The following is a 24,569-nucleotide window of genomic DNA, read 5'->3' as shown; positions in this document are numbered from 1 at the left end:
AAAACAGCAGACCAACAGCTCATTTGGTTTTCCTGCAGTTCACCGAATATATGACGGTTTAACATTTAGTTTAAGATTGGGATCAATTCTCATTGTGGTGGGAGGGTGATTTTCTGCCCTGATATTAAGCATGGGGCTTAATATTAGGGCAGAAAATAACCGTCTTCATGTTGAGAGAACAGCCACCTAGAATTAGAGCATAAATCGTTTATATATCTCACTAGCATTTGCTCGCGATTAAATTCACGTGGTTTGTGACTAAGGACAGAATTTTTATACAACCTTTCATCCCCTATTTTATCCCCTTTGGAGTAGAATTTATCAAAATCCTTTCTTAGCAGATGCCTACGTCAAAACCTCTAACTGCATGCCTATCCTTCCAGTCGTTTTGGCTGTGCGTTGACAGATCACTATGTCAGCCAGTTACCTTTGAATGATATAATACATAATATTATATACCTATAGATAGATTACGTTATCTTAACCTAAGTAACATAGGCTAGTTAACTAAGTATATGGAATATTTGTATGCAAACAAAGTATTATACTGCAGTTTATTTGTTTGTAAAATTACACGGTCATAATATGTTCTCTCCAACCGGTTCAAGAGTGCAACCATGAGGATTACAGATTGCCAACTTTCATTTCCTTGAGATGTTCACGTAATAATAATTGCGGCGCATGCTAAATTAGTTAAACATTTCACTGGCAACATGAATATTAGTGATGGGAAACAATGGGACAAATTGCTTTGACCGAAATGAGTCATTTCAAAATTTTGAATACCAAGTGCGAGGTTAAAAACGTCCGTTCTTTCCAATCGATTATATAAGTGTATTTTTGTAAGTGTATTCCAATAGATTTTGAAGAATATAATAATATAACATCATAGAGTAGCTCAATATAGTCTAGAGCTGGTTGCTGTAAAGTGTAGAATCTCGTGAAAATACCTATAGTTTTAAACTTTTCTGAACCTGTTGTAATGCGAAATGTTGCGTTTAAGACGAACAAAATACAAAAAGATTTTGTAAAAATTCTAATTTGCAACTACCGTACATCAAAACAGATATTCTGTACATAATTCACATTTATTAGACAAGAAATCAAGTAGCCACACATCATTATAGAACTTTAAAGTATCACTTGCATACGAAATTTCTCACAAGAGCGATGATGTTTGTAACACATACATACAAACTTACTAAAGATATAAATCAAAGGTAAGCGCAAGACATGCACCCACTATCACTGATAATATTTCATTCTTAATAAGACAGATGGCACCACTAACAACTGTTGTCAGGAAATTACGTTGCTGTTCAATTTATTATCAAGCCTTTACATGTTCATTTTATATATTATAAATCTTTGTAAGAAAATCTTTACGATTTATTAAAATAGTGACCAAATTATGAAACTTCTATCTATTTTTATTTGGGCAAGATGGTGATTAAAAGAAAAACCCTTGGCTATATGTTTTACTACTCCCTACAACTTTTTTGATAGAAACTTTCGTTTGATAAAAACGCAACCTCTTTCTCTTTAACATCTGAATCAATCAATCAATTTAAGTCCATAATCTAAAAAGATAATATTCTTGCTTCAAATTTTGGTTCAAAATTGAACCCAAATGCAAGTATAGGTACAAACCCAATACCTCAAAGTCCCATCACTATAGTCATACGAGTGACGTATATGGTTCTTTGTTAAACGACTTTAATTGTCTGTGAAAATAAGTGTGGGCTACTTTTGTATTGCACCTACTTTGCTTTGCTTGCTTGCTTGTTTGCTGTACCAATATTGGAGAAGAAATATTTGCGCTACCTGTATTTTGTTTGGAAATTGCTAATAATGTTATGCCTGGAGGTTTAAAAAGTCAGTTTAGGGTTCCGTTCCCTTAGGGTTAAAACGGGACCCTATTATTGAGACTTCGTTGTCTGTCTGACTATATCTCATGAACCGGCTGTATCTCATGAACCGTAATAGCTAGATAGTTAAAATTTTCACAGATGATATATTTCTGTTGCCGCTTTAACAACAAACACTAAAATATAGAATGTAGTAGATAAATATTTAAGGGGCTCCTATAAAAAAATGTGATTTTGTAGGCATTTTTATAAATAATATTTTTTTAAGTGCGTAAGTCGGTCGGTCTCTATGTCTGTCCGTACCCTTTGCACAGTTTAACTGCTAAGCCGGTATTGATGAGCAAAGAGACAGTTTGGAGACCACGGATTATACATAAGCTGTGTATTTTTTCAAAATTAACGCTTGAGCGGTTGGGGAAATAGGAGATAAAACATCGAACACACGTTAGGGCCGCGCGGGTCAGCCAGTTTGTTTGGATTTTATGAAATTGTCAAACTTATAGGACTACAACAAATGAGACCATTTGAAATAGCGTATAAAGAACGGCCTATTCATATCAATGGACAGAACACGGTTGCGGGTCACCCATGTTCTGAATTCTCAATGTTGTATACCTCTACTGGCTCTACTCACACCAGCTGCGAAAATTGCATGGCATGCGAGGCTTCCTACTACGCCACCAGTCACCACGCCGCTATCACTGTTTTGGGGTCGTGGGTTCGATTCCCACACGGAAAAAATATTTGTGCTATCCACAAACAATTGTTTCGGGTCTGGTTGTACTTTGTGTCCGTTGTTTGTATGTTTGTTAAAGTCCCCGCGACACAAACGCAATTCTTAATGCGGGAGTTGGCTTTTTAAATAAATAAGAAGTTGTTCGACTATACTATTGGTTACTGAAATTCATGGAACATGAGTACCTATTTTAGAGTTAGAATTGATATTATGTTATTAGTTTTGGCAAGTTATTTACCAGACACTAGGTTTAATTTGAAACATTAGATTGATCTAACAGTTTCAAAGCTATTTGCGTAGACCTTGAACTCGAAGATAAAAGGTTCATTGGAATAGTGGGTGGTAAGGGTTAGGAGTCATAGCAACGGGTACTGATTAACTCAAGGACTTGTGTATTGGGAAAGCGGGAATCTAACTTAAATCCTGCTGAGGAATAAAATAGAATAGGGATGGGTTCTTTTAGGCAATATGTTGACTTTACTGTATGTCCATGCTAAAAATAAAAGCTTTTTCTTGATCTGGTTCTTAAATTACATCCGCGTTTTGCATAGAATCGATAGTGGTTTAGCTGTAAAAGTCTAACAGACCGATCTTGACATGTACTCGTATATGGTGTTGGTTCGTTTGCTATACGAACTTCTTGTACCAGGAAGTATGGTAGAAGATGAAGTATAATAGAAATACATCGAAGTTTTGTCCTGTCGTGTTAATGAACTAATTCAGTGTAACTTACGCCAAAACGCCAAGAAAATGAATGCAATATAACGCATGCTCGCGTTTATTCAATAGAAGCAGTCCTGTGCCTCGATTCTCTACTACTATCGACTACCGACAACCGAACTGTCATCGAGAAATTTTGTATGAAATTCTGATCAGCGCCTCTGACGGGTGTCGTAGGAAACATTTTGGCAGTACATTCTAAATGTCAAAATTTCGATAGCTAGCCGGTTGTCGGTAGTCGATAGTGGTAGAGAATCGAGGTACTGACCTATTTATACTCGACCGTTGTAATATGGTGACGTTTACCTGTAAGCATCTTAGCAGCTACAGTAATAGTTTCTCCTCCAGGCAGGTCCAGTTGTGCCGCATGGACTCTGCCGAACGCGCCGCTACCGATCAGCGCGCCGAGGTGCACCCGGGAACGACTTACTTCGAACTCATCACCGCCTTCCTCTTCTATCTGTAATTAAACAAGACTTTAGAATTATACCTTAATATTAGACACAGTTTCTGTCATAAAAGTAAATTAAATAGATGCTCAAAGATATAAAGATAGAATACAATTTAGCAAAAGCGAAGGAAAATCTTAAAATCAGCATTTGGAAACATTATCCTGTTTCAAAACATTCTCAAACATTATTGGCTCATACCAAAGATGGAATTATATTGTAAGTGCTCTTTAAATTTATTAACTGAGACGTTTAATATTCTATTTAGAAACTTACCTCAAATTCCTTTTGCGTGTACAATGGACTCTCCTCCATTTGTCCACGGACCGGAATTTCATTATTCCTGTAGACAAAAACACAGCTTTAATTACGACATGATAACATCACTCTCCTTTTAAGAGGTAGGTTTATTTCAAAAAGTATGTTTAGTCACATTCTCAACCAGCCTCAAAATTTCCTGAATACTTTATTGATTTTAAAAAATAAACCTTTGGTTGCTCTATGCCTAACATGAACTTATTGAAAACATAAGCTCAATAATCGGCATTATCGTTAATTACTCTTTTCACTGGCTATTGGATAATATTTGACCTAAGTTAATAAAAGATTGATTGATGCGATTGCCATAAAACCTCATACGTGACAAAATCAATAAACAACAGAGTAATCGCCTTTAATGTCGAAATAATCTAAAATTTATTAAAGTATTGCTTAGAACGTCCCTTTTAAGAGGTCCCACAAACAGATCAAAATATTAAGAGCAATTATAATTATAACCATAGAATATGGTGCAAAAGCATTGCAAGTATTTGCAAGCAAGGTTTTATTGAAACCGATTATCTACATATATGTATGTTAGGGCGTAAAGTTGTTTTAATCCAACGTTGTAGTCTTCTAGAACCTTCCCGACATCTTACTCAAGATGTAAGGAAAAAGCTACTATGTTTCGTTATAAAAATATCATCGGTTCTAAGTGTTGCGCCACTGTGGAGCAACAAGTGCGGTACCGAATCTGTACACGCAATAATGCGTGCTAGTGATGTGACTCATAGATAGACTATATCGATAGTAATTCCGTATGCAGGGTACTGAGAAAACAGATAAAATTGCTTTATGACTCGTTTCTCAACCATAGGATTGTATGCTGACTGCTTTTTAATAGGACGTAAAACTATGATTTCTGTGAGATAAAATTATTTAATTCTATTTGAAGTGACCCAACAGTGTAAAAGTAAATCTAATATTAGGTAGTTAGCGCAATTTCATGATAAAAATATTTGTACGAAATTATTTAAAAATATTTTTACCTGTGCCTTGAACTGGACCTTAAAAATAATTTTAACTTTATTGAAACCGATTATTTATATAGGTATCTATATGTAGTTGAAACGCTTTACAAGACAAACAAAGATTAACTTCCAAATATCAGATTCAGATAAACTACGGATTATTCAACAACTCGATTGATTTATGGATTTTGTAAAATCATTCGTACGAAATAAGTACCTAATACTGAAATAATCATAGTATGACGTGCTTCATCTTACGCCCAGTGGTTCCGGGGTCAATAGTACTACTGGCCAGTGTTTCCCATCACTAGAGGTCATATGTCGTAGGTCGAATCTTGCGCAGATGGATACTAATTATGTAATGTTTACGTAAAAGTAACCACGCATCTACCTATAACAAAACAAACTTATATTTTGCATTTGAGAAAATCAATTACTACTAAGCTCTTGCATAGTTTCCCACTTTTTAACTGTAAAGTTAAGTTTGTTGTAATACAAAGGCTTTTTGTCAGTCGATTTCAAAATTTTCGTTGGATTTTGAGTTCTATTACAAGGGAGTAAGGCTTGATAAGTTTTTGATATAGATGTGGTCGATTAGAGAGTATAAATTGATGTTTTTCAGTGTATCAATTTGTCAGGTTTGCGACAAAATAAATTATCAAACAAGTGCTTGTAGTTTCTCATCATTTTTTTAATTGTTAAATGCAGACAGTGCCAAGGTATATCGGTAGTTAAACTTTCATTGTAAGAGTTTTAAACCATTGTAGAGTTCTTAATATTGTTTTAGTAGGTTTCCCTTTCAAGTTATTTTCTGGCGGACATTTTTAAGCCTCCGGCAAGCACAGGCCGTCGAGAACAGTAGAGGAATTATAATCGACGGAAACTTATTAATTGGGTATTTCGTAATAACGAATTCTTAAGTTTTCACAAGTTTTTAATATTATTCATATATATAAATTCGAAGATATGTAACTACTCATGAAGAAAAGACGAATATGCTAATTTTGATCCAGTCTAAATTCTTAAAGAAAGAATTAAAATACCCATTTTCTGTGGTTGGGTATACTTACGCTATTCTATATCAAAGTAATTAAAATTTTGTGGATTTCTAGTTTATTTCCAAAGGTTTATAAAAGTCTTTTACGCGAGCGGAACCGCGGGCTTAAGTAAGTATTACAAAATCTTTACAAGTACAACTTAACACACAGGTGGTTAACCAGCCTTATAAATAAAGCCGTCTTCACGAGGCTGTCATATTAAAATTTACAAAGATTATTCCTCCATAATCCTAAAAAGGGATAAACTCAAAAGGCTGTGACCAAACACGTCTCGTTTATTAAAAATGTATGAACGTTGGATGCGGTACCAACGATTACCGATGAGATTATATTAATGTAGCGTAAATATCGTTAAAATACTTGCACGTTTGAGAAGTCTTACACATTTCAATCAAAAGATTGATTTTGTTGCTATATGATGACGAATGATGTAAGTGATATGATTGGAAGGTGGGAATTTAGCCCTTATTAGCCCACTTATTATTCCTTCGTTCATGTCACTACAATTACTATCTTTGTTTGTCTGCCTGTCTGGTTGCGATAATTTTGAAGTGCACTGAACGGATTTTCAAGCGGTCTTCTGCAATAGAATAGAATCGCTCCAAAGGGAGCTTTTAGTGCTTAAACCGAAATTGTGCAACCTGGCCGAAATAGGAGCGGGTCGTTAGTTATACAAAACAACAGATTAATGAATAAAAAACTTTGCTACAAACAATTGTGATTTTAAAACTGCCATTGACCGGCTTAAAATTATATCTGTACGTCGACAGCTTCCATATTACTATATTATTATAGCTTCGTCCTCAGTCTCCGTCTATAAAACGACAACAGCTTATCACTTTAAAAGAGCTTCACAATATATTTATGTAAATAAGTCAGTAGTATACGGAACTAATACTATTAAACTATACAAACTAGCCGTCTGTCAGTCAAAGTAAAGCCCGGCTATTTGTACAACTAACCAATTTGTAAGCCGTTTCAAATCTTGGATGTGACAGTAATGACTTTATTCAAGTTTCAAAATACAACTGTGGTTGGTTTAGAATCAGTTTGAAATGATTTGACGTCTAAAGGCTACTCTATAAGATTTCGTTTTCTAGAAAAATTGAGCTACTGATGCGTGATTAGTACCACATTTTTAATGTGACTTAACGATGAGGTAAGTAAAAAAAAAACAATCGTTCAAATACTCTTTCATCATATTTTTACAATAACGTACTATTACTGACTTAAAATTGAACAAAAATATTTTCTCTAAACGATAATCTTAAGTCCACACTGTTTTCTTGTTTAAAATCATTAAGGACGTCGGTGCAATTTTAGGACAAAAACTAAAGACGGGGAATGGAGTTGAGCTTATGACAGTTAAAGCAATGTTTTAACAAAGGGTCTGTTTTAACCATCAAAAATCTATATTTGTTGTATTTGTAAAATTATTTACGACGTTATTAACATTTTTGACGATAAAAATCATATCTTCAATAAATCTTCTATAAGCAAGAAATAAATGTAAAAGGATAAAAATACCTCTAGCTGAGTTATCTATTTGTAAAAATACCACCACGTTTCTGATGGTAGGCTTCTTCTATAAAAACGGCTTTTGTAACATTTGATTGTATCGAATGTACGAAAATAACCTTCTGACTATCTTATCTAAAGTATTGAATTAAACGCTTTTGAGATATTTTGGGATATTCCTGTACTTATCTATTTTCTTGTTAAAGTGTTTTTATTAGAGAGATCTATGGTAAAGTTAAGTTTGTAAGGATCGTACTCAGTGGTGTTCTTTGGTCTCTGCCTATCCCTATGGGAAGAAAGCGTGATTGTATGTGTATATGTATATCTCTAGTAAAAACTTGATTAATGTGACGGGTACTATCAATGTATTTTCAGAGTAGGCGTTTTTAACCACGAACGAAGATGTTCCTTTGATACAAATATACCTCCGCCTAATACTTCCTGAATCATCTCTAACAGACGGACACAGGCCAAAGATGATGGCGGTATTCAGACACTCCAAGTCGATTACTGAATTCAGTGGTGGAAATGTTTAAGTTGTGATGTTTTTGACGATATGACGGTACTTTACTGATGGATAATTACTGCTCCTTTCGGACCGGACTAAGTGCACTGCAGGAATCAATAGCAGTAACCCCTGGTTTCTGACGTACATTTAACGGTAGTTTATCTATTCAATAGCGACAAAACTCATTTAAAAAAACGCTATTGAATAAAGAAACTACCGCTAAATTTATTCAGAAACCGGGGGAAAGGAAGCTTTGAACACAATATGTAGGTGCATTAGGGTGTTTCATTTTTCTGAAGTTGTGATTTTAATGTGACTTTGCACGGCCCCTGAGTCTCAATGATACAAACAACATTTCAGTAAAATTTCATTGTGATTGGACAATATTTAAAGGTTGCACACATAGGTGACTTTTATCTTGATATAGTATAATTTCGAATTTTGTACCATATTGTGCTAGTGTGGGTTATTATTCTATTATTCTTACGTAGGATTATATTTTTCGCAGCTTTATATCTATTCTAAGCATAGGAACTAAAAGAGGTATTTGGTTATTAGAAATAGTGCCTATTAACGAATTCTTAAGAGCAAGACTTCTTTCAAAAGACCAAGTACTTTAGTGTTTAATTATCACCGTAAGAAAATGAAACAAACACTCTCAAATGCCGCTAAATTTACCGGTGTTAATTCCAAGATGTGTGAACGAAAGCCAATAGTACCCTTGTAAAGAATTCATACACAACAATTTTAGACAAAGACTCTCCTATTCAAGAATGTAAGTAACCATTATCAAACATCGTGTGATAATGGTTACTTACATTCAACGTATTCTAAGGGACGGAAACCATCTAAGAGAGGATTACAAAGAGTTGATACAATTCTCACTCCGTTTATTTAGAAGGTTGGGCTGAAATCTACTTCAGTTTCAGAATTCCATCAGGCAAGAAGATGACAAAAGCATAATATATTATAATGCACTTAAAATTGTTCTTTTCTCTTCACAATTGAACATACTTCAACGCGATTCGAAAGGAATGAAGTGGGGAGATGATTTCGTCAGTCTCATATACGCCCGTGTTTGGCACTAGGCACCTGTAAGCCGATGGGCTCCAAAGCCTTACAGTTATTAAGTTCTTACCCAAAGGTAGACAAAAGTGCTATTTCAGCGACCAAAAGATGTCTGACATCTATCAGAAACAAACGTGTGACTGTTTCTTTTGATTAACGTTTACGTGAAGAAGTGAAGGAAAAGGTTATTCAAAATTAGGAAATTTATGGTACCCGCAGAACAAAACGAATTATAGTGGTTGGATTTTAAAGAAACTATCGTAAGCGATTTTGTGACCAAAAAAACAAGGAGTTTCTTCGAGTTGTTTGGAATCCACGATTTGACAGAGTACTACAGTCATTTACTAAGGATCTAAGTATATGCTCTGAAGGTGGTTATTAATACTGCAGAACGAAGGATAGTTCTAATATAAGAAAAGTTAAATGAAACGGTAAAAGACGAGCAACAAAAACAATTCTTGTTGATGGTAGTCAAAAATCACGGAAAAGCCGTTACCAAGTGAACTAAACCATCTTATAAAATTATTTGATGCGTATTGTTTATCGTCAGTCATAATGTATATTAATGTTAGTATTCAAAGAATATTATTATTTTAAGTTTCGATTTCTAGTTTTTTCAATAAATGTGATGAATATTGACAGTTTAGTATTTTTGCATACATTTTCAAAAGTGACCAAAGTGTGCAACCCCTAAATATTATCCAAATGGCTTGAAAATTGGTAAACATAGCTTTTACATGACTGAGATCTGAAAGGCGAGCAAAGTCTAGAAAAATAATACATTAAATTTTTTGCCTTAGTAAATGAAACACCCTAAGGTGCATGAATAAAAGCACGACCTCGAAGTCGCAACAAGAATCAAACTTCTTCAGAATATACGACCATTTACTATTACAGTACCTCTATAAATAGGTCAGTGTAATTTGAGCTACCCGTGTCCATACTTCGGAAGACACTTTAAAAGTCAAAGACAAACGCCTTGAAGAGCCTTGAGAACTTTGAAACTAGGTTGTTACCCGATACCTCTTATATCATGTGATTGAAATAAAACCTTGGGTATTTCATAGAGAATATATAGTCTATTCATATGTGGAAAAGTTAATTTCCCAATATCTACTTACCCTCTTATTCATAAACACACTATAAACCAATTTTAGTTAAAAAACTACTACAATAGGTTTCTCTTTTTAATTTCGCTAAGTAGTGAAAGAATCAAAACTTTTTATACGCCTTTCATAACTTCATATAATTTTATGATTATAAGGGTTATCATATATTATACATGTGCCCTGGCTTAGCCCGGCATAAAAAGATATTTTACATTAAACGTTTACAAATTATACACTTAATAAATAACCTCTGGAATCACCTACCTTTTAGAAGTAAACCGCATGAAAAATTCGTTAGGTAGATTTTGAGTTTCGATAGACAGACGCGTTGAGGGAACCTAGTTTTTTTATTTGTTTAGTTGTGTAGTGTTGCGTAGTTGGCTCTGCCCTAGGGTAAAACAAACAATGGAGAAAATACTCAATTTGCTTCAACTCAACATTTTAGTTTCACGTAATAAAAGTTCAAGTCCAACTTTATTCGGCATAATAATGAGAATGTTTGAAAGCAAACATTGGAGGAATAATAAAACTTATTCGTTTTAACCGTTATTGTAAAGTTCGTATTAATTAAACGTACAAAAACATCGACTTACAAATATTCGTAGAAGTACCGATTATTAATTTGTGAATTTTGGAAATAAGCATGTGTCCGATTAGAGCATTTTCACTCGCTAATGTTAAGTAAATTTGAGGTTTTGTTTGTTTTTAATATCACGCCTGTTATATCCTAGGATGTAGGTAGAGATAAAATACACATACATTTCATCACAAGTTTAGTCCCATGTCCAATGTGAGCCTATTGCCATATAACGGGCACGTTACCAAACTCAGATTTTAAAATAAATGAAAGAAAACCAACAGCACTTTGCCTGACTATGACATCGAACCTACGTCCACTAAGACCTAAGTGCTACCTAGCAATAACCGCCACATTTGCAGCCGGTTTGTAAAGTCATCTACGGTCAAAGCGATTTATAGTAAGTACATGTATCTGTCGCTACTGAACACTTTATATGAGTGCTTATTATAAATGATGGTGCACTGTTAAGGTAATCGCAGGTCAAGCCGTTTAGAGATATGACGACGTTTTGATTCATTCCTTTTATACATACACAGTGAATGTGACTATTATAGCTGCATTCATTTAAATTGAAAGGAAACAAGCGTCTGCAATTTCAGATGAAATGCTTATATTTTCTTTTGTTTTTTAAAGATAACTCTCGCATTATAATTGTCCCGTGTGTGAATCGAACTCATGACTTCCCGACGCAATGGTAGCGGCGTGAGGACCTAAACTACTGCGTCACGGAGGCAGTCGAGCTTCAAACCTGAATCCAAAATTAGATCGCAAGCCGATATTAGGTCACGGCGGACAGTTTTAATACAATCAGCCAAATGTACGTATAACTTTATTAAGTAGTATTTTTACAGTAGTTTTGATACATTTACTGTCACTTTATCTAACAGAGAGGTTCCATAAAACTGGATCCAAGTTTCACAATCATCCAGTTAGTCACAGAAGAACGCACCAAGAATATGATAGTATTAGAAAGTGGCTATCCCTCTGACATAATCCCTTGATCGAGATTACGTCATGAACATCTCGGGGCGTCTGATGACCTATGAAACACCTGACTGCTTAGTGCTTAGGCCGAGTTATAGCGTTACCTTTCTCTAGTAGGCAATCGTTTGTTTGAGAAAGTCTCAAACTATGTATGTTTTTGTTGACAAATAGGTCTTTGATTCTTTTTTATAACTTTACTCTGCCATTAGGTCTATGACAATTGTAATTGGTGGCTGATATATTCGGCATTCTTATGGAGGACGGCTTGAGTTGAAAATAAACAGCTAGCAAGCAATGATTAAAGCTTTATTCCCTACATATGGGTTCGTATCCTAATTATTATGCCTCTGTGACTTTTGTTTTTCTCAAAGAAATCATTCTTAATCTCCATCCTGTAATATGATAGACCTTATAGCAGCTAAAAGTTTGCAGTCCTTTTAGTAAATGAGCCGAATATTTTCTATCATACTCCCACGGATGGCCATATAACGGACCCTTATCTAATTCAATGTGAGTCATTACCTCATTACCAGTATCAACACGAAGTCTGACCACTAAACACCTGAGTACCTAGACTACAGCACTAGATTTCTAACGTTAGGTCATTTCTAAGAACTTTGGCCTAAGTATTTGCATAACAACAGTGTGTTGCATGTTTTCGAAGTATCATACGTAATGTAGATGCTTTACTCTTATTCATTTGATGTACAATGCATTTTAATGGTTATATCAGCTGTTAAGCTTAAGGTTCAACGTCTTCAATAAATTCTGTGACTGTCTAACGTTATAGCCTTGCATATTTACTCTTTATATTGTTAGAAGATCCATTAAAACGAGATGCATCTTTAGAAGCAAAGCTAAACTTTTGAAGGAGCCAAACCAATTCTGTTCTTATACGATAGTTATTCTTCTGGCTTTAGAAAGTGGTAGTGGAATCCGGATCTCTTGAATCAGGCCTCATCATCAAAAAATTTACTTGAAAGAAATAAAGTACACCACAATTCCAAAAAAACATTCTTAGGGCAAGATAAAGGGGTACAGAGGGCAATGACGAACTTCATTTTTTATTGACCACTCCTACAATACCAATCATCTAAATTGCCTAGCTGCATAAAGCCTTCAATTATTCCACCGAACCATCTAGAATCTGCACTGATTATATCAATTAGACATCTAGCAGTATAGCAAAAAATAAATAGCATAATAAGATGTGAACCAGTCGGTGAATCCTTGTAATCTATATCCATTTGCACCGAGCGACCGCCGGCGACCGGTCCACTATCTAGTTCAGTATCGGCACCACTCACTCGCCCTTTGACTTTACGCATCGTGATATAAATGTATGGGATTAAGGTATAAGAGTGCAGCGGTTTTGGGCACAAATGGATCTTGTCTCTTTTTTATTATTCTAAAAGACTCCTATTGCAATACGATGCCTGAAGAAACGTATTTTTTAGAGATTCTTCTTCTTTTCTTCTTTTCGTATGGTTAGTGGTCAACCTTGTGACAAAGTTAATCAAGCCGCCCGAAGGCCTTTGACGTGGCTTAACGACTGTTATCTTAATTGACAACAACCGGGACCGACTTTTTACGTGCCCTCCGAAGCACGGAGACGCCCTGTTCAAATACCACTATGCGGTCACCCATCTATGGAATGACCGCGCCAAGGTTTGCTTAACCCACGGATCGTTTACCGACCTGGCTATGTGCTCTATGAAAATTGGAACATTACTGCACATAACTTTACATTGCAAAATCGTCCCTAAGATTTGTATTTCAATGTGACTTACACTTTTATTAAAGAGTAAGATGGGAGGTGATAACAGAAATTTTAGTGTATTTAGAACCCAAATTCGCAATTAGACTGGATGGATTCTGGTCTTACCCAACCCTTTCTCCGGGATTCGGTATTTTATTCCCCTTACTTGTCCCACTGCAGGCAAGAGACTCCTGCGGAACCAGGGAGGGCTAAGGCCTTATTATTATAATGACTTAAACATTTAGGACCAATATTGCATAATTTAAAAGCTCAAATCACAACGAAAACACCTTTCCCTTAACCTTTCAGCCAAACCGCTGGTTTCTCCGAACTTGTGTCCAACACAGTGACTGCTCCAAGATTACGCATGCGAACTCGTGAACGCAAGAATCAGATGCGCATGCTTCTGTCCATTTTAGGTGAACGTTTAACTAAGGGCACCGTTGTGCAACTAGCTTTGTTTGGTGAAAGGCTATTTCTTCATTATGTGATATTTTAGTGATTCGATTTGTGATTGTTTTGTTTGGAAAAGATGATCAAGATTATTGGTGCTTTAGAAATATGATGACTTTTGTTTCAACTGGCTTGGCAGTCAAAAAATTATGAAATCAATATTTTTTCACATATATTTTATTCAATACTGTGTTTTTAGCTGTGAATTTGGCGTCAAATAATATTTTAATCGATAATGTATTAAAGATTTGTTTAGTGTTTCATTATACCTTTTTAACTGACGTAAAACTAAACTCTATTAGTATAACTCTCAATCTCAAATATTAAATAACGTTTAACGTGACTCCATCATACATGAAACACGTAAAAAACGAATAAAATTAACCCAGAATTTAATTATTACGATTATTTTTAATCTGTTTGCATGATTCACAACGTTTCAATAGGTTTCAAGTGGCTGTTTCATTTGCCTTAATGTGCTGATCACGATCAAACATTTCCTAAAGTCGGTGATCACGATTTGTTACAAATATACATAATCTATACTAATATGTTAATAGAAAGTTTGTTTTACGTAGATTAAGCGGTTTATTTGATTAAGATTAGATGATCATGTAGTTTGAAATAGATATTTCCCGTAAGTATTAGTTTGTTTTATTGTTGAATACAGAAATTAGAATTTGTTGAATATAAAGCTTTGAAAGCCTTTGCCATACAGTGCTATAATATAAGTTTAATTTAAAAACAAATACCACGAATAAGGAACCGATAATAATACTCGAGTGCGTAGGATTATTAATGGAGATGGCAGGATAATTTGAACTTATTCTCAGATTTAAGCTAGAAAAAGCTCTGAACAAAAGCAAAACAGCATAGTTTGGAATACCCTATTCAGTTAAGCGTAAAAAACTTAATACAATCAGTTCTAACTCCGCATTCTCAGTCTATAACAAAACCAAAAGAATAATTTGACCAACCATTAAAACTTATTAAATAACCATTCATTTGTAAAGATCAGATACATCTTCGCATTAGCATATCAATCCAATCAATCTCTCATTTATCTCGCATTAAAATTCATTCAATTCGATAATAAATCGAATATCAGACTGTTACGTCATCACTTGTATGTCGATGATGTAATGAACTTTCCAAGGGAGACATGTTAAAAATGTGAAATGTACGAGTAATGTCCAAATCGTTGTAAGAAAGACTTTCGTATCGTGACGTAATTGTATGGGTTTCCCTCGATTTGTAGGGCGACTATGATGTTTGATTGATTTCGGGATTTCTGGATTCGAATTAAGGTTTTAATAGGTCGTTTATACGTAAATTGGGCGATGGTATGAGGTCAACTCCTCTCTCTCATTTTCGTAACTGAGGTATAGGGTCCCGGCTGTCATGTTCGAAGATTTTTGACAGTCGTTACCAGTAGTCAGACTTCAATTAAGTTGGAAGAAAAGCTAGGCTGATAAGATATACATACCAATGTATGATTTTTTGCTATTACAAAAAAATAATATATTATTTTCATAGCCTTATGATCTTACTGAAATTATAAATCAGAAATTAATGCCATCTATCGTAAGCATTGTTAAGCCGTAACATCTTCTAAAACTGTAACTAGGAAATAAACTTCACAATACTAAGTAGGACATATAAGTGTGCCAAATCACAGCATCAATTTTAAACACTAACCGTGGATACAACAAAGGGAAATTAACCGGAATAAAAAACCGGTTTTGCGTTACGGTAATACAATAACCGGTTTCAAACGAAAGAGACAGTAATTGTTCTCTAGATGCGTTAGGAAGTGTTTGTTTATGTTACATTACGTCACGATTGCCTATTATTTTTAATTGTACGGTATGAATGGAACAAAACCGTAAGTATTGCGTCACATTGTGGGAAAATACAAAATTCTAAAGGACTTATCTGGGTCATCATTCTAGATTTTTTTGAAAGTATAAAGATGTAATTTTAAAGGTGATTTGTGAGTCACTGCACTGTAGGAACAGGAAAAATGCATTGTTTGAGTTCTTAATTAACGTTCAACTAATTTGAGGACAGATTATGTGGTTAATCGCGTGAAATTTCAGACATTTAAATCTTTGAAACGACAACAAAAGCCGGAAATGCTGTAAATGACTCTGAAAATATGCATGTGGATTAAGTCGTGGAATCAAAAGTTTTGCCAATTATATAATTAATCCGGAGTTCGAGACTAATAAAACCATAGACTATGCATAAAACAACAGTCGATGTAGTATTTTTTAGACAGTTGAGTCTCAAACCAATATTGCTATAAAAATAATAAAAATAGCTAGTCATGAAACCCAGGCTCTCTAGATAGCTCTCTCACAAACTCTATTTTCTCTATTGAAGGCAAACTTATCATTGAACGCATCTCTGACAAACTTGGATTTAATTGTTGTTTATTAAAATTTTACTTCAACACAACAACAACAAGATTTATTTGTTTAGACCCTTCAGTTTTCACAAAAAATATCCTACAAAATCTTTAAACATGGTCACCATATTAACAAAGTATCGATACGTACGGAGCATATTATTTAGTATCATTACTTTACTCATACGATCGTTATTGAACTTATAGCAACAATGTAAATACATACGTTTATGTTCACAACATCGACTGTACTGTGTAATCAAACTTTGGGGTTATAACTCCGATTTCTGGGTTATTGGGTGTGTTATCGGGTTAATGGGTTTTGGGTTTATGAGGATGATTTTATGAAGTTTGAAAACGTGGGTGCATTAGGAGAGAAATGATGCGTGCAGTACTTGTTACGTACGGCGGATTTTCCCGATGCGATATATTATTTAGTGTTAATCTGAGTTTTACCCATTTTTTTATTATCACAGAAAGTGACGAAATCATCATAAATTTTGTCCATTTTTCAATTGAGTCCATTTGATATAGAGATATTATGTTTTTGACACAAGTCATAATAATACGCATGCATGTGGATTGTGGAGTAAATACTTCAGTAACGCTTTCATACTCTACTAAATACGTTTAAATGGTATTGAGCAATGCAGTAGCTTATACATAATAATAGCTTGAGTATGGAAATAGGGTATATTTTACAGGAACAACCACGCAAGCGCTGCTTCAAATCCGTTCCTAGATTATGACTTCATATTCTCTACACATTAATCTTAGCCGTCGATACACGTGGCACGTCTAATACAGATAATATTCTCGGTGACACTAATGAAGTGTAATGACAACTCGACGGGAACCACTTTGAGACACGTGTCAATTTGACGTGAAAGACACAGCAAAATATATGAGACTATGTGTGCTAAGTCCCAGTTTGTAATTACTATCGATTTGTAACATACTTGATGATTATAACAACAATTAATGAATACTAGTTGATGAAAGGTTACATTATAAGTTAGTAAAGTTTAAATAGGTTTATCGATCGTTTGCCTTATGTGTTGTAGTCGTCGAGAGAATGGGTAGTTTAGTGTCTGTATATCTACAATGAGCTATTTTTCTTGTCTCTCTAACTAGCTGAAAATCGCAATTTCTTGCGGATAAATTTGTACCAAAGTAGCTGTTTACTGAAGGCTAATGTGACTTTCATTAAGTCAAAGATTTATCCAAATTGAAGTACTAGTGCCCGAAATAAATTATTTGATTTCTTTTTGAGCTCTATTAGTACACATTTGACAGTTTATATTAAAATGAAAGTATAGTACAGTATTTATAATACGATGTCTACTTGTATTATTCAAAAATGCTTTTACGGATTTCGATGAAATTCGGTACACATTTGTTTTATAGTCTATACTAACAAACAAGAACTTTTTCTATAATTTTTCTACGAGCAAAGTCGCGTAAAATTAGTTGTTTTTACATTGTGAGGTAACGTTTCAGGCTCGTGACAATTTGAGTAAATTATAGCGAGATGATAGAGTCATGTGCAAAGTAAATTGCATGATGTCGTGATCTAAGCAGGTGATAGCGGACATCTACATTTTGTTATTACGTAGTGTTTCATATAAATATGAGTTTAGAGTGGATTTTATTCTGCTTGTATTGCATTCTTTTTGTATTGATGTATGAATATTGATGATTAAAGAAAAGTTTTCAGGAGTACCACAAAATATAAAAAAATGACTCCTTGCGTTGCCTGTTTGTTTGTTTGCTATAAACTCAAACTCTACTAAACTAAAGTAGAGTGATTTTCGAGTCTTAATATAAAATTGATAACTCTAGGTGACCCCGCTGTAAGGGCCAGTAGTCATAGTATATTTTGTAGCAAGTGGTGTTTCTTAACCTCAGTCTATTTTAATGTGATTTTATGCACTTAAGTATTCTTTATTATCTATTTCTATTGATATTTTTTGCTCGACCCTGGATTCAAACCTGAGACAAACGCAGCAGTCGCATACACTACCGTCCGCGCAACGGGGGCAGTCATTTTGATATTAAGAAGTTTACAATAAGATACTAAGGCCGTTGTACCTATATCTATTTTAAACTACAAATAAACTTCACTCATATCGGAAGTAAGAAGGTCGTAACACACAATTTGTATAGAGTCGTAAAGTAAAAGTTGTATAAGTCAATACTACCGTTTCGGTAGTTGGTAGCCAACTGTGAACAACTCAAGTAAATACACCGATGTCAATATCAATAACTTTAACATTCACGTAATAGTTAAAGTGTGAAAAACTTAACGCTTATTTATGTAAGTAAATAAAAAAATATTTGGGAAACGAGCAAATTTAACTTTCGTATACTTTTTGAATATTGATATACAGAAAAAAAGGCGTAAATAATGAGCATTTAATCAAATTAATCCCGGTCAATATGGGCATTTATCAAAAATTTTGGACGCAGTTATATCTCTTCAATATTTTAAAAAGTTTCCCTCAGTATCTCATCAGTTTTTCACTTGGTATCAAAAATGATGCAATTGATTATTATTATTGACGATAGTGGTACGTTCGATGCAATATAAGATCGCCACCTGGCTCCGTCAACGGCGGTATAAAGTGGATTTAAATCCTATCCAGGACAAAAAGTTATGTAAATCTCACAAAACAAAACCCACCCGGTAGTCTTAACTTAAAACATTCATACAAACGGCTTTACAAACATCCCTAACAAGTACACATCCTTACCATCTGAATAGACGCTGACGTAAAGGCTTACTCATAAAGAAAGTGAACACCTTCAGAAGCAAAACGACATAAAAGGACATGGCGCTGATGTCGCTTAAGACGTTTTGTTAAAAGTGTAATAAGAAGCATATATTTGAATGGGAGAAAAGCATTATAATTGCAAGTTATGTAAAGATTTCATCGTAAAGAATGGACATCTTCAGATGATGTCGCTTGTGTCGTTTTTCTTTCAAAGTATTACCTTGAACTGCCTCTGTGGTCTGGATAGTAGTGTATACGACTGACCACACAGTCTCGGGTTCGATTCACGGTAGCAGTCTTTTCTATTTTATAATAAAATATTTCTCAATGGTAGTTCGAAGATTCGTTACGTGCCCAGTAAATGGCAATAGGCTCGCCCCCTATTACATGGGGCTAAACGTTGTAAATGGCGAAACGTGAGTGTATTGCCTCTCTGCCTACACCTTCGGGTACAACATGCGTGATTGCTATGTATTACCTTTTAGGTAAGTAAGTAAGGAAGAAAATTAAAGAAAAGCGTAAAAGCATATGAAATTAAGACCACTTATGTCTTTATGGTCCTGTGAGTGCAATCACGTGGAATACCGAGGTCTCGAGCAACTAAATTGTCAATTTATGTAAAGTGTGGTGTTTTTTGTATGTAAATCTGTATTGGTAGGTGCAATTTTGGACATGAACGATATGTAGATTTTGTAACACCATGTGAATTGAACTACGTAAGACCGGATTAAAAACACTCTCCCTTTTTTGAATTTGGGTTAAAAAGTTTGTACATTCGGTAAAGTGTAACGCGATTTTTTCTACATTCGGTACTACCTAGTATTGAGAGTATGACATCTAAAATAGTTCCTACGGCCTACGCCAAAGGCGATAATTCAATTTTCTTATAAAATTTCTCGATAGTTAGCCCGGTTGTAATCGCTTTGTAAGCCTAATAATATTATAAATCTAAAAGTTTGTGAGGATGGATGTATATATATAAGTATGTTTGTTACTCTATCACAAAGAACCACTGGACGGATTTTTTTGACATTTCGTAAACTAATAGCTTATATCCCGGTTTAGCACAGTGTCATAGGATACTTTTTACCCCGGGAAATCTTTTCACACGGACAAAGTAGCTTATTATATGTTTAATTGTTAATAATAAATACTAATTAAGTTTGCGTGTAACAATACTATATTAAAACAATATAATACAGTACAAATTTCCTCAATACCACGGAAAACGTTACCACGTGGAAATCCGCAACACAACACGCGCGGCTGCCATTGTTGATCTTGTCTTCAAACTTAGTATTGCTTTAACAATACACGCTTATTATAGTCTGTGGTTCAAATAAAATGTATTATTATCTATGGTTATTGTTCATGTATGATAGGGTGTGTAATGTGGAGTGAATGGACGTTTATTTTTATTGTTTTTAGGGATCTGTATGGAAAGGGTGAAAACGGGTCCCTATTACTGTAACTTTGCATGATCCGTGATATTTAGACATTTCAACAGATGAATAAAATAGACATTTAAGGTACATATTAATACCTTCCAATTTATAGAATTAATACGAGTATGACCATATACTATGGTAGTAATATGACATATGTATGGTGGACAAGTTACTGAGCTCTGAAAATCTACTTTTATAACACCAACGTAAAACTCAGACATAGAAATCATGGCAATTCTTATAAATATCATTCACCTCATTTATCTCCTTGCTCATACGCTATTGTACAATAGTTTCAGATTCTATTGCAAAAAGACTTTCCAAAGAATATTTTTATGTAAATTAAAACCATATATTTACTCCATAAGCTGCCATAAAACTATGTGTATTACAAAACAAACTAACAAAGTAAACTACGCATACGATTAACACGAATTAATATAATTAATATCATTATACAATTACATATAGATCGCGGTATTTTCTAGTTAATGACCCGCTATCTTGATTTGCATATAAATCCTATTAACGGCACTTGTATTTAATACTAACTTGCATGAACAAAAACGCTTCTATCTCCAATTTAACTGAACCGATTTTAATCAAATATGTCATTATTTGTAGGCTAGTTAATAAGCTTTCGAACGGTGTAAAATTCATCCTAATCCGTTCAGTAGTTTTTGTGTAATGTGCCAATAAACAAACGAATAGCTTTTGCATTAGCATAGATTTGTACAATGATCCTAACCTCTATTTTACATTCTAAATGAATGTGTTTTACACAATTTAATTCTAAATTTGAATAATTTAGAGCTTATTCTCGATTTGAACGTTTTTATCGTTTTAAATTAAAAAGTGATTGTGTTCTTTAACAGCCAGTGTGGGCGGAATAATGTTCAAAAAAATTTAATGTTCTGGGTCTTTGTCTTTTCAGCTTAAATAAACTGTTATACGTGCTCCAAAATTGTGTCAACTTCTTTTATTTATTTATAATTTGTTTGAAACTGTTATTCCCATGTTTATAGGCTTATTGTGGGATCATTTGATTTCCGAGGTCGGCGAAATGTTACAGAGTTTTCCTGTTTGTAACTGGGTCTACTGGAAGTTTAGAACTGTGCCCGGAAAATGATAACAGACTTGCGTATTTCCGTCTTGCTACCGTTAGCTGAGTGTGTTTTTGTTCGCATGTAATAGGGGTCATAACAATACAGGCAAAACTAGTAAAGCATTAACTGTTCTGGAAATACGTAAAATTAAAATCAATATTTTATTCAGTATTTTTATTAATTTGTCTAGTGCTTAAACGTCCAATGCTGTATTAGACCACCCAAAAGTAACAGTATTTTATTACTAGGCTAAATTCTCAAAACATTTAAATGTAGTTTTTTTTTTAATTTTCGCTTTATTTAAATTTGGCATTATTTGACATTCCTTTCTAATTCTGCGGGCAGCTTCGAAATTTGAATATCTAAAAAGTAGCTTTGTTGTTTCCAGCCAGTATGAAAGTAGGGGTCAAAACGAGGTCAGATGCAACTGCAAAGATCTAGTTACGCAAAGACGTGCATTAAACTAGGGCCATAGAATTTCCTGCTTGCAAAATTTTAGATTTGCAGACGGCTATGTAGTACGTCGTACGCCCACTTGTCGTAATGCCAGTGATTTGTTTTTTATTCAAGTAACGTGTTCAAATCGCTCTCGGGGAGATAAAATGTAGCTTATATAGAGCGGCCGTTAAGCTTATTTGCATTTTAAAATAAAAAGTCGGATGTGTTCCTTTTTTAAGTTTTGAGTTTCGAAACTTCCGTATTGTAACGGCTTCTATGTAATAAATTATACCAATTCTTACACGTCAAAAAGTATACGAGTAAATAAGGTAAGAGTTTGTATAAACCCTAAGATTGATGCTGTAACTGGTAAATTAACGTACAAAAGTAATATAATCAGCCTATTCATTACTCTATCACGGTTAACAGCTATAGTGATTTGAATAACATATAGCACAAATAACACAAGTGAGGAAGAACATAAACGAAATGTACAAGCCGACGGAGTCTTGGGTGTAGTCTAACCAAAGCTAATTTAACATATGATCTTTAGTTAAAGATACCTTACTGCGGTTATGTTATTGGCATTGTCATGTGTTTACCGATGACAGTACTCAGTGTTGCGGTTTGTATGATATAGTTATTATGTCGTGTAAACTGTCATTTGATGTAACCACAACAAGCAAAATATTGTTCGTGGGATGTAAGTGCGGTATTGAAACATTTAATATTCCATCCACCACAAATAAGTGTAAAATCCAGCCTGTCACTTATCTCCTATTTTAGCGAAGGGATTAACTTTTTCAAAAATATGAGCTTATATTAGTTCTCTGTCTGTGTGTCTTCAAATGACTGCTAAAATTCATTGAAATCAGTGTAGCTGTTCAGTCATTGTCAAAGTGTAAACGACAGAGACTTTCGCAGTTACATGCCGCTGTAAAATTGTAAAAACTTAGTTTAGGTATTATCTGTCTAAAATGAATACGTTAGTTTTACAATCCCACAACAGTAAGTTTTCATAATTTTACCGCAACATAAACAAACAAACATACACACGAACAAACACCCCAACAAATACACGAGCACACACACACACATAGTTTTCCGGAAGCGACATATTGTTGAGCTATTGTTAACGTTTCTCCGTGTAGTGAATGCCTAAAGTAAACGAACTTTAACTGCCTGTTACCTTGTGCATTGATTTAAGAGACGATTAGTTCTTTAGCATTCACACTTTCTTTCTGGGAAAATACATTTTAGTTGAGTATATTATTTCGTTTTTGGTTTGCTGCTGATACATCGGTGGAAAAAATATTTTCCGCCGAGCCACTTATGCCCGGTTTCTAAGGCACATTTAGCAGTAGTTTATCTATTCAATCAAACTGTTTTTTTATATGAACTTAAACTCTATGAATCAAAAGTTTTATCCGTTTTCTAAATATTTGTGTGATTGACAAATAGTTGTTTCAGGTCTGGTTATTCTTTGTGTCCGTTGTTTGTATGTTTTAAATACTGCGCGATACAAGAGCAATTATTAGTGCGGTAGTTGTCTTTAATAAGAAAAAGGAAAAAATAGAACATTCTGAAAATTGCACATATCCGTCAGCCGTGAGCCCTGCATACAAGTCTCTCTTCTAGGTTGTTGGATTATAAGTAAGGTATAGTGTTAATAGTAGTAATGAAAGGTTACGGCCGGCTGACATTTAGCCCTTTGTTAATCGTTATTACTTAGTAAGAGCCAGTGAGAGGGAGTGTAAACTGATAACCTACTTTGTAAATGTTTACATTACTTTGTTTACATAGCCTTTAAGAATATAGTACACTACTACGATATTAGTGTGTTTTTTTCTACCGATTTCGAGCGTTTTTCATATAATAGAGAATTGTATGGAGAATTAGGCCTATCCCCTTCTTCATTCAGGGAAGAGACTGTTGCCTATACGTCGGAGAGTACTTAAGGGTTAAATTAATTTATGAAATACGCTTTGAGGCACCCAAAGCCAGTTACACTTACCTGTCGGTCAATTTATCAGTGGGTTAAGCAAACCTTAGCGCGGTCATTCGTACCTTCGGATTAGGACCTACTATATGTTTTCACGATAAAAATACAGTTTTTATATTATATAGCTTCATATATGAAGAAATAAAGAAATCTTTACAAGCCTATTAGAGGTCTAAGGTCAAACATCAAAAATATTATAATTCCACCAGGGACCATTACACTTTGACGTTCAATTTCACAATTCTCGATCTTTTCATATAATAATGACCATATTCGAGTGTTTCGTAATTCT

At 34.3% G+C, this 24,569-nt stretch overlaps 1 protein-coding gene across 3 annotated transcripts in view; it reads right to left on the bottom strand.

The window, feature by feature from the left end:
* LOC142977572 (uncharacterized) overlaps window positions 1–24,569 on the bottom strand; it is a 155,823-nt gene that overhangs the window by 6,018 nt on the left and 125,236 nt on the right. For all 3 annotated transcript variants that reach the window (XM_076121539.1, XM_076121540.1, XM_076121541.1), the window contains 2 exons: window positions 4,050–4,116; window positions 3,631–3,784 (listed from right to left, as the gene is read on the bottom strand). In XM_076121539.1, the coding sequence (XP_075977654.1) occupies window positions 3,631–3,784; window positions 4,050–4,116 (221 nt within the window). The remainder of the gene's footprint in view (window positions 1–3,630; window positions 3,785–4,049; window positions 4,117–24,569) is intronic.

The sequence above is a fragment of the Anticarsia gemmatalis genome, chromosome 13 (genome assembly GCF_050436995.1).
Source record: "Anticarsia gemmatalis isolate Benzon Research Colony breed Stoneville strain chromosome 13, ilAntGemm2 primary, whole genome shotgun sequence".
In the NCBI taxonomy this organism is placed as follows: Eukaryota; Metazoa; Arthropoda; class Insecta; order Lepidoptera; family Erebidae; genus Anticarsia; species Anticarsia gemmatalis.
Note: the sequence above shows the minus strand (reverse complement) of the source record. Positions and strands in the feature narration are given on the sequence as shown.